At 48.5% G+C, this 15,629-nt stretch overlaps 1 protein-coding gene across 1 annotated transcript in view; it reads right to left on the bottom strand.

Annotated features, from left to right (window-relative positions):
* Positions 1–3,748: 3,748 nt before the first annotated feature.
* Positions 3,749–15,629, bottom strand: part of PTK7 (protein tyrosine kinase 7 (inactive)) — a 428,597-nt gene continuing 416,716 nt past the window's right edge. Inside the window, exon 20 of the mRNA XM_078647273.1 lies at positions 3,749–4,570. Within this exon, the coding sequence (XP_078503399.1) occupies positions 4,410–4,570 (161 nt within the window). The 3' untranslated portion in view covers positions 3,749–4,409. The remainder of the gene's footprint in view (positions 4,571–15,629) is intronic.

The raw sequence follows: 15,629 nt of genomic DNA, 5'->3' as shown, positions 1-15,629 counted from the left end.
AGCAGCAAGTAGAAAAAAACCATAAAAAACCCCTTTTCTTGTTGTAAACGTCTGCATGAGGGGACGATGGACGGACACTTACAGGGGTGTCTGACCGAGAATAAAAAACAGTACCAACAACTGGCACAAACTGGGGGTGTCTCCTTTTCAAACTTTTAAAAATAAAAAATTGTAACATATAAAAACAAGTCTGACCAAAAAAATAATTATACAAAAGGCGGCATTATACCTTGATAAGCTAGTGAACATTTCCTTCATATGCCAGGCACTTAGTGTTTCAGTGATTAATATGAGTAATAATTAGTTGTGTTTCGTGGTGGTCCCTGTTGAAGGGGCCCTGACTCCAGAGGAGAGCAGGGTTGGGTGGGGGCTATGCCTTTAGATATGGTAATATGCTATAATGCCACAAACAAATACTAACAGTACCGTTATTAAAAATAATATACAAATGCAAAATAAAACAAACAAAACCAAAACCAAAGCGCGAACCTTTGGAATAACGAGACGGGTTCTTGTGCTCTTCCTATGAGGGTCTTGGTATCGAATGATTAATGCAGTATCTACATGGCAAACCAAACATGCATGTGCACACGCGTCACCAGGCAATGAATATGGCAGCGGCCCAGTACCTGCTACTAGTGTTTATAGGGGGACACTGACCTTGCCTGTGCAAAAGGTTTACAGTCCACATGGGATGAAAAACGACAACGTAACCATTGATTGAAATAGCTGCAGATAGAAAGCTGCGTCTGGACGTGAAGGGTTAGTAACGGTGAGGAGAGGGGACATGAGGGGTTGCCATGCACGGAAAGTGCCAAACCAGGGCCAGCCCTCAAAAGCGAATGAAGAGTCTACATCCTACTGCACGGTGTGTCTGGGACAAAGGGGCTGGCTACAGCAAGTGCCGGTAACGCACCAGAATGTATACAATGGCTAAGAGCAGCTTCAGGTGCACACAAGTGATGTCAGGTTTGGGAGTGGTGCTCCCAGACTTGCAGAAGTGGCTGTGCGATCATTGGGGGAGGCCAACTCTCAAACATATGGCTGGGACTGCAGTGAGACACTCCTAACCATAAGGGTCACTTACAGCGGGAACATCTGGATGTCGGCCAGACCAGCTCATAATCTAGTTCTAGGGAGAACAGAATTCTAAGTCAGAGGAATGGACGCCATCGATCCCAAAGGCAGGCTCAACAGAACGATTTGTTGGATAGGAAGGCCTGAGGCACGAGTGCAAGAGAGCCTGCTGCATAGTACAGGTGTACAGCGCACGAGCAGGGGAATGCGCGGGACAGCAGAACTGTAAAGCACTGGGGAAGTCGACCCTGCTGGATAGGATTAGTGTAAACCACAGGGGCAGTGGATCCTGGTATACAAGTCTGCCACAGACACAAGGGGGTTGGACCATGCTGGAAAGAATACATGCAATGCATGTGGAAAGTATCCTATGTGCAAGAGATGGTACTTGATCCTACTAGACGCGTGTAAAGTACAGAAAAAGAATCTGCCTGGAGATGATAAGGTGTAAGGCATTAGGATAGCAGATCCCCCCAGGTCAGGTGGGCTGAAAAGCAGAAGTGGGCGTATCCTACAGGACAGCTGTAAAGCAGAAGGGAGCGAGTCCTTTGGGACAGAATAGGTGTAAAGCAGAAGGGAATGGTTCCTACGGGACAAGATAGCTGTAAAGCAGAAGGAAGCGGGTCCCTTGGGAAAGGATAGCTGTAAAGCAGAAGTGGGCGTGTCCTACAGGACAGCTGTAAAGCAGAAGGGAGCGAGTCCTTTGGGACAGGATAGGTGTAAAGCAGAAGGAAGCGGGTCCTTTGGGACAGGATAGGTGTAAAGCAGAAGTGGGCGTGTCCTACAGGACAGCTGTAAAGCAAAAAAGCGGGTCCTATGGGACATGGCAGCGTAAAGGACAGGTGAACAATAATAGAGGACAGCTTTAAAGCAAAGGGGCTCAATCCAGCTCAATAAGATGGCTGCAAAGCAAAGCGGACTGGATCATGTTGGGCTGGATTTATATAAAGAGCAGGGACAACCGAGTTGACTGCGTAGAATAGGAATGAGGGTTCCTGCTAGACAAGGCGGATGTAAATCAAGGGGATCCTGCTGGATAGATGCAAAGCAGAGATACAAGGATCCTGTTGGATAGGACAGGAGTAAATCAAAGGGATCCTGTTGGATAGATGCAAAGCAGAGATGCAAGGATCCTGTAGGATTGGACAGGAGTAAATCCAAGGGATCCCGCTGGATAGATGCAAAGCAGAGATACAAGGATCCTGTTGGATAGGACAGGAGTAAATCAAAAGGATCCTGCTGGATAGATGCAAAGCAGAGATACAAGGATCCTGTAGGATTGGACAGGAGTAAATCCAAGGGATCCCGCTGGATAGATGCAAAGCAGAGATACAAGGATCCTGTTGGATAGGACAGGAGTAAATCAAAAGGATCCTGCTGGATAGATGCAAAGCAGAGATACAAGGATCCTGTAGGATTGGAAAGGCGTAAATCAAAGGGATCCTGCTGGATAGATGCAAAGCAGAGATACAAGGATCCTGTTGGATAGGACAGGAGTAAATCAAAGGGATCCTGTTGGATAGATGCAAAGCAGAGATACAAGGATCCTGTAGGATTGAAAAGGCGTAAATCAAAGAGATCCTGCTGGATAGATGCAAAGCAGAGATACAAGGATCCTGTTGGATAGGACAGGAGTAAATCAAAGGGATCCTGTTGGATAGATGCAAAGCAGAGATGCAAGGATCCTGTAGGATTGGAAAGGCGTAAATCAAAGGGATCCTGCTGGATAGATGCAAAGCAGAGATACAAGGATCCTGTTGGATAGGACAGGAGTAAATCAAAGGGATCCTGCTGGATAGATGCAAAGCAGAGATACAAGGATCCTGTTGGATAGGACAGGAGTAAATCAAAGGGATCCTGTTGGATAGATGCAAAGCAGAGATGCAAGGATCCTGTTGGATAGGACAGGAGTAAATCAAAGGGATCCTGCTGGATAGATGCAAAGCAGAGATACAAGGATCCTGTTGGATAGGACAGGAGTAAATCAAAGGGATCCTGTTGGATAGATGCAAAGCAGAGATGCAAGGATCCTGTTGGATAGGACAGGAGTAAATCAAAGGGATCCTGCTGGATAGATGCAAAGCAGAGATACAAGGATCCTGTAGGATTGGACAGGAGTAAATCAAAGGGATCCTGCTGGATAGATGCAAAGCAGAGATACAAGGATCCTGAAGGATTGGACAGGAGTAAATCAAAGGGATCCTGCTGGATAGATGCAAAGCAGAGATACAAGGATCCTGTAGGATTGGACAGGAGTAAATCAAAGGGATCCTGCTGGATAGATGCAAAGTAGAGATACAAGGATCCTGTTGGATAGGACAGGAGTAAATCAAAGGGATCCTGTTGGATAGATGCAAAGCAGAGATACAAGGATCCTGTAGGATTGGAAAGGCGTAAATCAAAGGGATCCTGTTGGATAGATGCAAAGTAGAGATACAAGGATCCTGTTGGATAGGACAGGAGTAAATCAAAGGGATCCTGCTGGATAGATGCAAAGCAGAGATACAAGGATCCTGTTGGATAGGACAGGAGTAAATCAAAGGGATCTTGCTGGATAGATTCAAAGCAGAGATGCAAGGATCCTGTAGGATTGGAAAGGCGTAAAGCACTCAAGTGGATTCTACTGGATAGGATCCACGTTAAGCTTAAGGGAATGCATCGAGATGGATACGATTAATGTGAAGAACAAATAAGGTGAACTCTGCATGACGGGAAAATTGGAAATTTGCAAAACACTAAGGTGGACGATGAATCTGCTGAACTTCAGAAGTCAAGGAATGATATGAAACACAAGGACGAGGGGTCTGGAGGATGAGAATAGGAGGAGGGACTAAGGCAGGAAGTGTGCATGGCATAACAGCCGCTGTGCTTGTATAGCACGGTTACAGATTGCTGCAGGACGTGCCATTACTGTAGCCACAAGGATCTCAAGTACAGTTTATGCAGTCTATGATCGCTCTGAGGCCAAGTTTGGTTTTCTCCTGATTCTGAAACAAGACGGAAGTGTCATCGACAGACGGAACCTGCTGTACCCTGATCCTTGTAGACACAGACCGAAGATCTAGCATTACTAGTTCCATCAGGAAACGTCAATAGCCTCTAGTCGGACAGAGGTAGAGCCGGAGGTCCAGGTCTTCACTGGAGGAAATGTAGTCAGGGTCCGATCTGCTGAACAAAGGCCATGGGCTCACCGCTCAGCAGAATAGAGCCAGAAGTTGCTAGTCCATTGCTTCTTCCAGATTGAAACGTTTTAGACTCTGACTCATGCCTGTAGTGGAGACACGGTGCAAACACTGCAGTATATCCCAACCTTGAACTGTCCTTGCCCATGGTCAGATTTTAGTGTCAGCAGGGACATCCCCGAGAGTGTTGGCAATCTCGCTAAATGATGGGCGGTCCTTGGGACTGGAGGCCCAGCAACGCTGCATCAGTTTGTAGAGTTTGGAAGGGCAACCGTCAGGCAGGGGTAGCTTCATCTTTCCGCTCTGCAAACCTGAGGGCAAAGAAAGAATAAGGAAGACGTCACCAGCTGCTTGATATTTCATGTCCTTACAAAGAGTCTAGAAGAAGCAGGTTACTTACCTGTAACTAGAGTTCTCTAGCGTCGGTACCTTTCATAGATTCACATGCTTGAATTCCCCAGTTGTCAGGCTGGGAATCCTCAATGGTTTAAGACGACAAAAAACATTGTTAAAACGGCCTAAGACTAGCTTTTGTTTTTCACATCACTGAAAAGCCCCAAAACTTCAGCCAATCAGGCGATAGAACCAGAACTTCCCCTTCCCCTGGAGAACAATAGTTCAGATTTTTACTGTACAAAGGTGTCAATCAGTGAGCCTCAGAATGGGAAGGACGGTGGGTAATGTAAATCTATGAGAGGTAACAATGCTGGAGGAGAGACGGTACAGGTAAATAACTGGTTTCTTCTCCAGGATTGTATCGTTTATAGATTAACATTCTTGAATTAGAATAGTTGGCAGTCTGCAACACATTAGGAAGTAGGAATCAAGCTCACCTATCTAAAGTGGCTGGATAGATTTGATCGTCCGAACAAAGAACCTGCTGCTGTATTCATATCCAGGAAGTAGGGATTGGTGAATATTTGCCTGTTCTTCCAGGTCACAATGTGAGATGTTGTGTAGAGGCCCTTCCGCAGGCAAGACTGTGTCTGATGAAAGACCTCTGGCTGAGTGTCATCAGTCCTCTCAATGCAGGCCGAGGGCCATCTCAACCGTCCCTTTATATAGAGTGATCTTCCTCTTCCAGACTGACTGAATGTCACAAATATCTTGTCAGTTTGCCCAACGTCTTTATTTTGTCAAGGTAAAATGTGAGGCACATGCATGCATCCAGAGTACAGTGGCTTTTTGGCATAGGAGGTAGGTTTTAGAAAGAAAGAAGAGACGACGACTGGCTCAAAGGTGGAAGAGTGAGGGTACCTTAGGATTAGGGTGCAGTACCACCTTATCCTCTCAGAAATAAAAGGGGTTCTGGACTAAAAGCAAATTGTGCCTTTTACCTGGAAAGGAACTTTGAACATTGAGAATAGGGTCAAACAGCGGCACCACGCGGTATCAAAGAACAGTGCTAAGATACCAAGGTAATCGTGGCCTGCACTGGAAGGAAAACTTAAACTAACTCTTTCAGAATTAGCACGATAATCAACTGAGAAAGGAAAGAAGAACAATGTCTGCATAGGTGAAACGCAGCCAGATGGGTTTGGTGAGAGGTAATTAACATGATATATTTGAAATGGCAACTTATTTGTAGTCCTGGTTCTGCTTCGTAGGAATCCAGTCAAACATTAGAATAACTTCTTGTTCCAAGCATTTGCCCCGGGACTCTTTACCCATTTTAAGAGTGGGAGGTACCTAGAGGAGAGGACCCTGTGGTGCTTGCAACAGACTGACTCTTTTTTCCAGTTTCAGCTCAGCCTGCCGTTGAGAGCTTCCTGAGTATTCCAGGTATGTTTCTTTTCTTTTTTTTGGAATAATGATGATCAGAGCGTGGTGCGTGGCAACATTATTACTACAAAACAAAAGCCACTCAACTTGCCTTACTTTCAATGCATCAGTGCTCGGGGGCATCTCTCAGCCCCCCCTCCCCACCCGCGCACTGAGTTGTGAAAGGAACGTTGGAAACGGGATAATCTGCCCTTTTCAACGGTGCGTCTACCCAGTGGATTGTTGCTTGGGGATCGCCACAGGAGAGCAAATCAGAAAGCCCACTAGACACCAAGGTTAAATAATTAGAAAAAGGAGGGGGCATGCTCCCACCCCCCATTAGGAGAATGGGGTGGGGCTGTCCTCCATACATAGAGACATGCCACCACCCCAAAAAAGGCAGTACAGTCTTTCTGCCCCCTTTGAGGAGGCAGATTAGTGGATTTGATTCAATCTGCCTCACCCAGGGGCAGAAAGTCCACTAGACACGTCCACTAGACACTTGAAATTAAAAAATAAATAAAAGTGGAGGAGACTGCCCACCATAAGTGTGACCATGCCCCCATCCCAAAAGAGTGCAACACTCTTTCTTTGCCCACAGTGGGACTCCAATTAACTTTTTTTTTTGTTCCCGTCGCAGGCACTAGGCCTAGCAACACAAATGGGGTAGTGTTTGTATCAGGACAAGTGGGCTAATGCTGGGTAGTAGGAGTTTTGTGGATTCTGCTGATTCCAGAAGTTTTCATCACAGAAATGCAAGGAAAATGTGTGATTTTACGCAAAAAAAATTTAAACTCTTTTTATCAACTTTGCTCATGATCTCATTCAAAATACAGCCGTGTTTGTATGGCAGATTTTAGGCAATGTTTGAGGGTTGCAGCGCATTATGGGTAAGAAAACCTTGTGGGATCCATGTAAGGCAAACCACACCGGAATCTCCTTGGTGTCTAGTTTTCAAAAAGCTGGGAGGTTGGCAGGTTTCCATGTGTGGCGGCCGAGCACAGCTCCAGATCCCACAGCTAGCTCCATCACGGGGCTCGCCACGTAGAGCTTTAGAGGCCTTTTTGTTGTGGTCGCCAGGTCAGGCCCACCCACACAGGAGCGGTACCATTTTTATCAGGAAACATGGGGGATCGCAGGGTAATAGGAATGTGCGGCTCCCTGCAAATTCCAGATATTGCCATCACAGTAATGTGGGTAAATGTTTGTCTTTAGCCAAAGCAATTTAAGGTTTTCAAGGGCTTCTGGGTGAAATAACTTAACAAAAAGTCACACAAGTCATGCCACCCTGAACTGTCCTGGGTGTCTAGTTTTTTTTTTTTTTTTAGAAATGAGCAGGTCTGGTAGGTACTGGCTGCGCTAGGGCCCAAAATCCACAGCTAAGCAAATTGCACAAAAGGATTGACTTTGAGTAGAAAACTTTGATGAGCCCATGTTGCATTTAGGGTCTTTTCCAGTCATAGGGGACAGTCTCAACCAGACAAATGAGGTACCATTTTTATCGGGCAACGTGGGGGGGGGGGGGGAGGAAATATGTGTCTCCCCGCAGATTCCAGAACTCTCTTTCCCAGAAATGGGAGGAAAATGTACCTAAGTTGTAAAGGATTGAGGGATTCTGCTGATTAAAATAAGATGGCTCCAGGTTGCTTTTGGGGTGTATTGTACCACAGATGCCAGGCCCAACCACACAAGTGGGGGACAATTATTATTATTTTTTAAATCCGGAGACATTTGGGAACACAGAATAGTAGAACATCTGCTATTACCAAGTGGATTTCTTTGCATTTTTGCCTTCTGAACATAAGCCTGTGTGCAAGAAAATGCCCTCTGATTCACAAGCCAGTACGGGCATCCACAAATTCAGAGATGTACAAATAATAAAATGACTAGCAGTTTTGCAGCTTGAAGAGTTTTCTCTATTCACATGCTGTGCACTACTCCGCCATCTAGTAGGTGGGTCCGGATTGGTCTTTTTTTTTGGTTAGGGGTGTCGTCGACCACCATTTGGTGCTAGGTCCATCCCTGGTGTGACGTCAGACAGCCCCCAGGAAGTTTCTGTGCATGGTAGCCATCTTCCGATTCTTTTTTTCTTCCCCTTTCTTCTCTAGAGTATGTCTTAAATCCTGTTGTCTTTAGATGTTAGTTCTTTGTTTTAAGTCATCAATTGCCCCACCCGTTTGCATTTCTCCTCTGAGGAATTGTTTTGTCTCCTATAGATAATATAGTAAAGTCCGGACGTCCAGGGTAGGAAGGCTTCGTTCTAGTCGTGTTTGTGGGTTTTTGAAGAAGACTGCTAGCTGTATGAGTTGGTTCATGTGGAATCTGCTTACTACCTTAGGTAGGAAGGAGTCGTTTCTGTCCTGTAACTCCAGTTCTGTAGTAGGGGTATCTCTGTTATAGTCATAATCTAGGGAATAGTCCCGCCCATGTGCGTGGACCCCGGAGCAATCAAAAATAATCTCTTAAATTGTCAAAAAATGCAGAACTGCACAGACACTTAAGAGAGAATTTAAAGACAGATAATGCAGCCTATATCCACAGGCTACACTGTCCAGTACTTCAACTAGAAATTCCACCAAAAATCCACAAACAGCGCAGCCTGTCCAGGTTTTTCTAGACAGAAAAACATGTTTTTATCAGAAAAGCCCTCAGGAATGATAGAGAGGAAGGAGTGGACAGAGAAGCCCCGTAGGCTGCCATTATGTGGCTCAGAACAGGATACTGTGCCTTTAAGAGACCTTCCAGAACACTCTCAGTATCCCAGAATGCACAGCAGGTCCCTTTTACTTTCAGTTCTTTTTGAAGGCGTAACACGCCAGACCTGTAGCATTCCTTTACATGAATATCTTTCTCCACCGGGGAGGCGGGTGGGCGCTTATGACTATAACAGAGATACCCCTACTACAGAACTGGAGTTACAGGACAGAAACTACTTCTGTATAAGGGGATCTCTGTGTATAGTCCTAATCTAGTTAATAGAATGGCAAGCCCATCCCCACACCAAAGCGGCGGTGGAGAAAAGAGAAATAACCACTACTGTGCGAACAGATTTCGCAGCGAAGCCTGCCCAACCTGAGCGTCTGCCCTGGCATCAGTGTCCAGACAGTAATGCTTAGCAAAGGTATGGACCGACTTCCAAGTGGCCGCCTTGCAGATTTCTGCAATTGGAACATTACGAAGCAAAGCAGTCGTGGCCGCTTTGCCTCTGGTGGAATGAGCCTTAGGGTTACCCCCTAAGGTCTTATTAGCCTTTTGGTAACACAATTGTATACAGGACACAATCCGCCTAGAGATGGACTGTTTTGAGGTAGCAAGACCGGTCCTGACTGATCCATATTTGATAAACAATTGGTCTGATCTTTGGTTTTATCCAGATAAAATTTCAGCACGCTCCTAACATCCAGGGAATGCAGAGGCCTTTCCGCTGGAGATGAAGGATTCTGAAAAAACGTAGGTAACGTTATGGTCTGGTTAACATGGAAATTCGAGATAACCTTTGGAAGAAATTTAGGGTGAGTACGCATAACAACCTTAGAAGCATGAAATACAGTATAAGGTTCTTGGCAACAACGCCTGAATTTCACTCACTCTGCGGGCCGATGTAATGGCCACGAGGAACGCCGCCTTCCAGGACAGGTGCTGCAACGAAGCCTTATGAATGGGTTCAAAAGGCTCCTTCATCAGTCTGGACAGCACCACATTCAATTCCCATGAAGGCGAAGGAAGCCGGACAGGAGGGAACACTTTCTTCAAGCCGTCCAAAAAATCCTTAATCACAGGGACTTGGAAAAAGGTAGTCTGTGAAGGACATTTCCTGTAGGCAGTCAATGCAGCCAGATGAACCTTAATGGAATGGACATTAAGGCCAGACTGCGCCAAATGTAGAAGGTAAGGAAGGATGACATGTCGTTGGGTCATAGGTCTTGGACTTGCACCAGATACAAAAACGCTTCCACTTGTAAGCATAGGAAGTCCGAGTGGAAGGTCGTTTAGCCTCCTTCAGTATGTCCATACAATCCTCTGGTAGATTCAAATGGCCATATTGCACTATTTCAGGAGCCATGCCGCCAAACTCAAAGACGAGAGATTGGGGTGCATCATCTGCCCCCCGAACTTCGTGAGAAGGTCCGGCCGGCACGGCAGCCGTATGTGAGGAAGGAGAGACCGGTGAAGCAGATCCGTGAACCACCACTGCCTGGGCCATTCCGGGGCAATCAGGATCATCCGTGCCCTGGACTGGGACAGCTTGATGAGCACCGCCGGAATCAGGGGAATGGGTGGAAAAACGTACAGAAAGCTGTTCGACCAGTTGATCCATAACGCATTCCCCAGCGTCCCCGGCTGGTAGTACCTGGAGGCCAAGTCTCGGCATTTGCTGTTTTCGGCGGTGGCGAACAGATCTATGTCTGGAGTCCCCCACCTTGCGAAGACTTCTCCTAGTACTTCGTCGTTTATGACCCATTCGTGGCTTTCCTGAATCAGTCTGCTCAGTGCGCCTGCCTGAACATTCTGCACACCTGGTAGATGGGTGGCTGTTATCGTCATTCCTCTGGCCAGAAGCCAGCGCCAGATCGCCTGCGCCTCCTGTGACAGAGTGCGTGATCTCGAGCCCCCCTGCTTGTTGAGGTAATACATCGTGGTCGTATTGTCAGTCTGTACAAGCAGAGAGTTGGTCTGGAAGGATGGATGAAAGGCCTTCAGTGCCAAGTGAACAGCTCTGAGTTCCAGGAAATTGATGTGGTACGTGGACTTCATCGGGGACCACGTTCCTTGAATCTGTAAGTCTCCGGAGTGCGCCGCCCAGCCGTGGAGAGACGCATCCGTCACGATAGTCTGTGTGGGAATGTCCTTGTGAAAGGGAACCCCTCTGAGGAGGTTCTCCGCTGAACACCACCACTTCAGAGACTGAAGAGCAAGCAGAGACAGTCGTATCTTGTCGTCCCAAGACCCCTTCCTCTGATCCCACTGATCCTCCAAGCACTCCTGCAATGGTCTCATGTGCAGCCGTGCGTGTGGCGTGAGGAAGATACAAGAGGCCATCGACCCCAGTAGAGAAGACACCGTCCTCACTGTTGTAGATGGAGCGGTCATAAGAGCCTGAGCCTTCCGTAGGAGTGATAACCGTCGCTCCTCCGAAGGAGACACGCTTGCTGACAGCGTATTGATGGAGGCTCCCAAATACTGTATGCACTGGACCGGCGTCGGGACAGACTTGGACATGTTGACGTGTAACCCCAGCTTGTTCAGGAGAACGCACGTCTTCTGGAAGTGCGCTTGAGCTTCCGAAAAGGAGGAGGCCTTGATCAACCAATTGTCCAGGTACGGGTAGACAAACACCTTGTTCTTCCTTAGGTGTGCAGCTACCATTGCCATGCACTTCGAGAATGTTCTGGGTGCAGACTTCAGCCCGAATGGCAGTACTGTGCACTGATAATGATTGGCGCCGACTTGGAATCGCAGAAACTTCCTGTGTATGTGTGCAATGGGCACATGGAAGTACGCATCCTGTAGGTCTATAGCACATAGCCAGTCTCCCTGTTGCAGCTGAGGGTAAATCTGATGCAACGACAGCATGCAAAACTTCTCTCTGCGAATCCACTTGTTTGCTTTTCGCAAATCCAGAATGGGCCTGAACTCGTTCTTGTCCTTCTTGCGAACCAGAAAGAACCGGGAGTACAGACCTCTTCCTCTTTGAGACAGAGGTACGTCTTCTATCGCCCTTTTCCTTAACAGGATATCGGCCTCCGCCTGGAGCTCGCACAGTTGAAACTGCGAGCTGACCGGTGAAATTGCTGGAGGCGGGCTGGTGAACCGAAGACTGTATCCATTGCAAACAATATTCAGCACCCACTTGTCCTGAGTAATTTTTCTCCACTCTGCCAGAAAAAATTGAACGCTTCCCCCCACCGGAGTGGGTAACGGATGTAGGGGAAGTAACCGCTCAGGGTCGAGACCCAGCTGGGCCCTTGTTCGCTGCCGCGGACTGCTAGCCGCCTCTACCCTTCTGGCGCTTCTGGAAGGGCTTCCGGAACTGCTGCTGCTGTTGTTGCTGCTGTCCCGAAGTCTGCCCACACCCTCTGCCCTGCGCCCCAAACCGTCTCTGGAATGGGCGGTAGGTCTTCTTCTCCTTGGGCTTCTCCAACCCGACCGCCGTCAGGGTCTCGGCCTCCGCCTTCATGCGGGCCATCCCGTCATCGGCATGCTTGCCAAACAGGGTTTCCCCCGAGAAAGGCAGATTGGCCACCCGCTGCTGAGCTTCCGGCTTGAGCGAGGTAAGTCGAAGCCAAGCGTGGCGTCGTTGGTAGACACCATGACAGTACCCATGGGCCGCCAGAAGAGATGCATCAGCAGCCGCGCTGATGAGCTGGTTCGACACCAGCATCCCCTCCTTCAGGATCTCTTGAAAGTCCTCTTTCTTCTCTCGGGGAAGGAACTCAGCGAATTGCTGGAGGGACTCCCATAGGGCACGATCATATCGCCCTACCAAAGCTGCAGCGCTAGCCGCCTTCATCGTAGTAGATGCCGTCCCACAGACCTTTCTGCCTGCCGAGTCGATCCATCGGCTCTCCTTATCAGGAGGTACAGTAGAAGACGGGGAGGTGGCATGTTGTTTCCTAGCCGCCGTCACGATGACAGAGTCCGGAGTCGGACCCATCCAAAGAAAAGCCGGGTCAGAATCCGGGGCCCTGTACTTCTTAAGGAGCCGGGAGGGAGCGGCCTTCGTCACCGCAGGAGTGAGGAACAACTCCTCTGCGGGCTCTACCAATCCTGGTACCAGAGGCAGTAAAGGTCGAGACAGGTGCTTCTTATGAAATCACGGACGTCGTGGGAGTAGGCACCATCACCGTGATACCCAACTTAGCTGCACCCCTCACGAGAACATCCTGGAATGTGCTGATGTCGTCCACCAGAGACACTCTCGTGCCCGGGGATTCCGACAAAGTCGGTGAGTAGATTCTGGTCCCGGAGGAGTCCGTGCAGGACCGTGATCTGCGCTCCCTGTGGCGCCGTCTTGATCTTGTTGAGGACCTGTGACGACTCCGCGATCTCCCCCTCCGACCAGAGCGAGATCGCGATCTCTTTGGCTTCGGGCGCTCCGCCGGCCTCACAGGAGACAGCGACTTTGGCCTGGCTGGGGCCCTCGGCCGAGGGGTACCCTTAGGAGGCGTCGGATATCGAGGCAGCGAAGCCGTCCTCGGAGGAATCGGAGGAGACCTGTCAGCCGGAAGCTGAGGTTGAGGATGAGGAGGAAGTGGAGGCGGGGTGGGAGCCCGCGGAGGAGGTCCCCTGGGCAAGGGAGGAGGGGGCGTAACAGACTTCGGCCTAGAAGGTGTATACACTTCAGAGTACACCGAGCCCGGTGACCCGCCTTCCTTTCTAGGCTGGGGCGATGGAGAATCCCCTATCGCCACCTGGCGCCGGCTAGACTGACTCCTGGCGCCAGAACTCCTTCTGCGCCTCTTTGGCGTGGAAGAACGTCGACCCGACGGCGAGCGTCAGCCCCTCGATGGCGAGCGCCTCCTCCTCGACGGCGAACGCCTGCGTGACTTCCACGTCCTCCTCGACGACGACCTTCTCTTCGCCGACGGCGAACGACAGTGTCACCTCGACGGCGAGCGCCGACGCCGGGCCACCTCTCGACATCGATTACTCGACGAAGATCACGACGAAATCGTCACCGGTGATCTCGACGGCGGTCTATTCAGTTCCCTCGACGACGAGCGTCGACGCCGCTTCAACCCAGAGCCCTGGGGAGACAGGCAACAGATTGCAGTCATCCCTCTCGACGCCGTAGTCGGTGCAATCGGCGCCGACGGAGAATGGGATTGTTTGCTGGACTTCCTGCCCCTGGGGAGCCCCCCCAGAGGCCTCAGCATGGGCAGAGGAAGCCCTTCCAGACCCACCTTGTGCCTTCAGTCTTCTGTCCTCCAGGCCTTGAAGCCTGATCTTCATCCTATCTCTCAGAGTCCTGCTAGAGAAGCCCTGGCAAATGTCACACTCCTCTGGGACATGAGATGAGGGAAGGCAGATGATACACACCTCGTGTGGGTCCGACTTGGCCTTCTTCCTCGAGCACTCTGGGCATTTGTCAAATAATGCAGGCATATTGACAAATAAAGAGTGCACCAAAACACACACAAGGAAGAAACACCAAAGTACTTCAAGAAAAGCACTCAAATAATTTGAAAAAATTGAAACAATCACCAATAAAGCCTTGAAAAGGGAGAGCTCAATGCTCCAGGGTCCTGCTTGCAGGAGCCGGAAAAAAGAACAAAGTAAAAGGGACCTGCTGTGCATTCTGGGATACTGAGAGAGTTCTGAAAGGTTCTCTTAAAGGCACAGTATCCTGTTCTGAGCCACATAATGGCAGCCTATGGGGCTGGTCTGTCCACTCCTTCCTCTCCATCATTCCTGAGGGCTTTTCTGGTAAAAGCATGTTTTTCTGTCTAGAAAAACCTGGACAGGCTGTGCTGTTTGTGGATTTTTGGTGGAATTTCTAGTTGAAGTACTGGACAGTGTAGCCTGTGGATATAGGCTGCATTATCTGTCTTTAAATTCTCTCTTAGGTGTCTGTGCAGTTCTGCATTTTTGACAACTTAAGAGATTATTTTTGATTGCTCCGGGGTCCACGCACATGGGCGGGACTATTCCCTAGATTATGAGTATACACAGAGATCCCCTACTACAGAATTGAGGATTTGTCTTTAAGATAACCTTGTGGATTTGCATGTATGGTTCCTCCATCGTTAATGCTTGTACTTTATTTTTTATTTATTTGAAAAGGTTTTATAAAGCGCGAACATGATGCGACAGGGTATCAGAGTGCTGTATAACGTTGCCTGCTTGTTAAGCTTGAGCAGGAAAACATAATAGTTAATTATGCATATACAGCAGAAGCATACTGAAGACAAAAAAAATAAGAAACAGTAAACAAGATGCAGATTGCATTGTAGATAGGAGAGGGCAGGGTTGTAAGGTCAGTTCAAATAGTTTGTGAGGCTACAGTACTATTGTCGAATGTAACTATTCACAAGCAGGCCTTTGACTTCTTTTCAAGGTCGAGGGGATCGTTCCGATTTCTGGCATGAGAACGTTCCATATTCTCAGAGCAAAACCGGAGAAGGCGCGGTTGTAGGCTTTCTTTTTTTTAACTTTGGTGGTTTCAGCAGTAGAGAGTTTGAACCTCTTAGGGCGCGATTCCCACCCGATAGTTCAAGTTTATTTGCCAGGTAAGTGGGCGGGTTCTGATGCAGTGCTTTGTGCGTCAAGGAGGCTATTTATTGTTATATTCTCCTCTTTACCTGTCTTGGTACATTCCGTTCCCCCCCTACTCTTTCCTCCCAGTTGGTGTCCCCCACCTGGAGCTTACTTTTAACACTTATACCAGATAATTGAATTGAGAGGAAGCCAGTTTAGATGGATTAGAACAGGTGTTATGTGGTCACGCTTTGAGCACGTGATGAGTCTGGCAGCAGATTTCAGTTTGTTCCTCCTTGTTTGTTGAGGTAAAACATTATCGTGGTATTTTCTGTCTGGATCAATACTGTCTTCTCTCCTATGTGGGCTTGGAATGACTTTGGTGCCAGGAACACAGTCGTCATCTCTAGG

This window comes from Lissotriton helveticus, chromosome 6 (assembly GCF_964261635.1).
Source record: "Lissotriton helveticus chromosome 6, aLisHel1.1, whole genome shotgun sequence".
Taxonomy (NCBI): Eukaryota; Metazoa; Chordata; class Amphibia; order Caudata; family Salamandridae; genus Lissotriton; species Lissotriton helveticus.
This window is presented reverse-complemented; position numbering and strand designations above follow the sequence as displayed.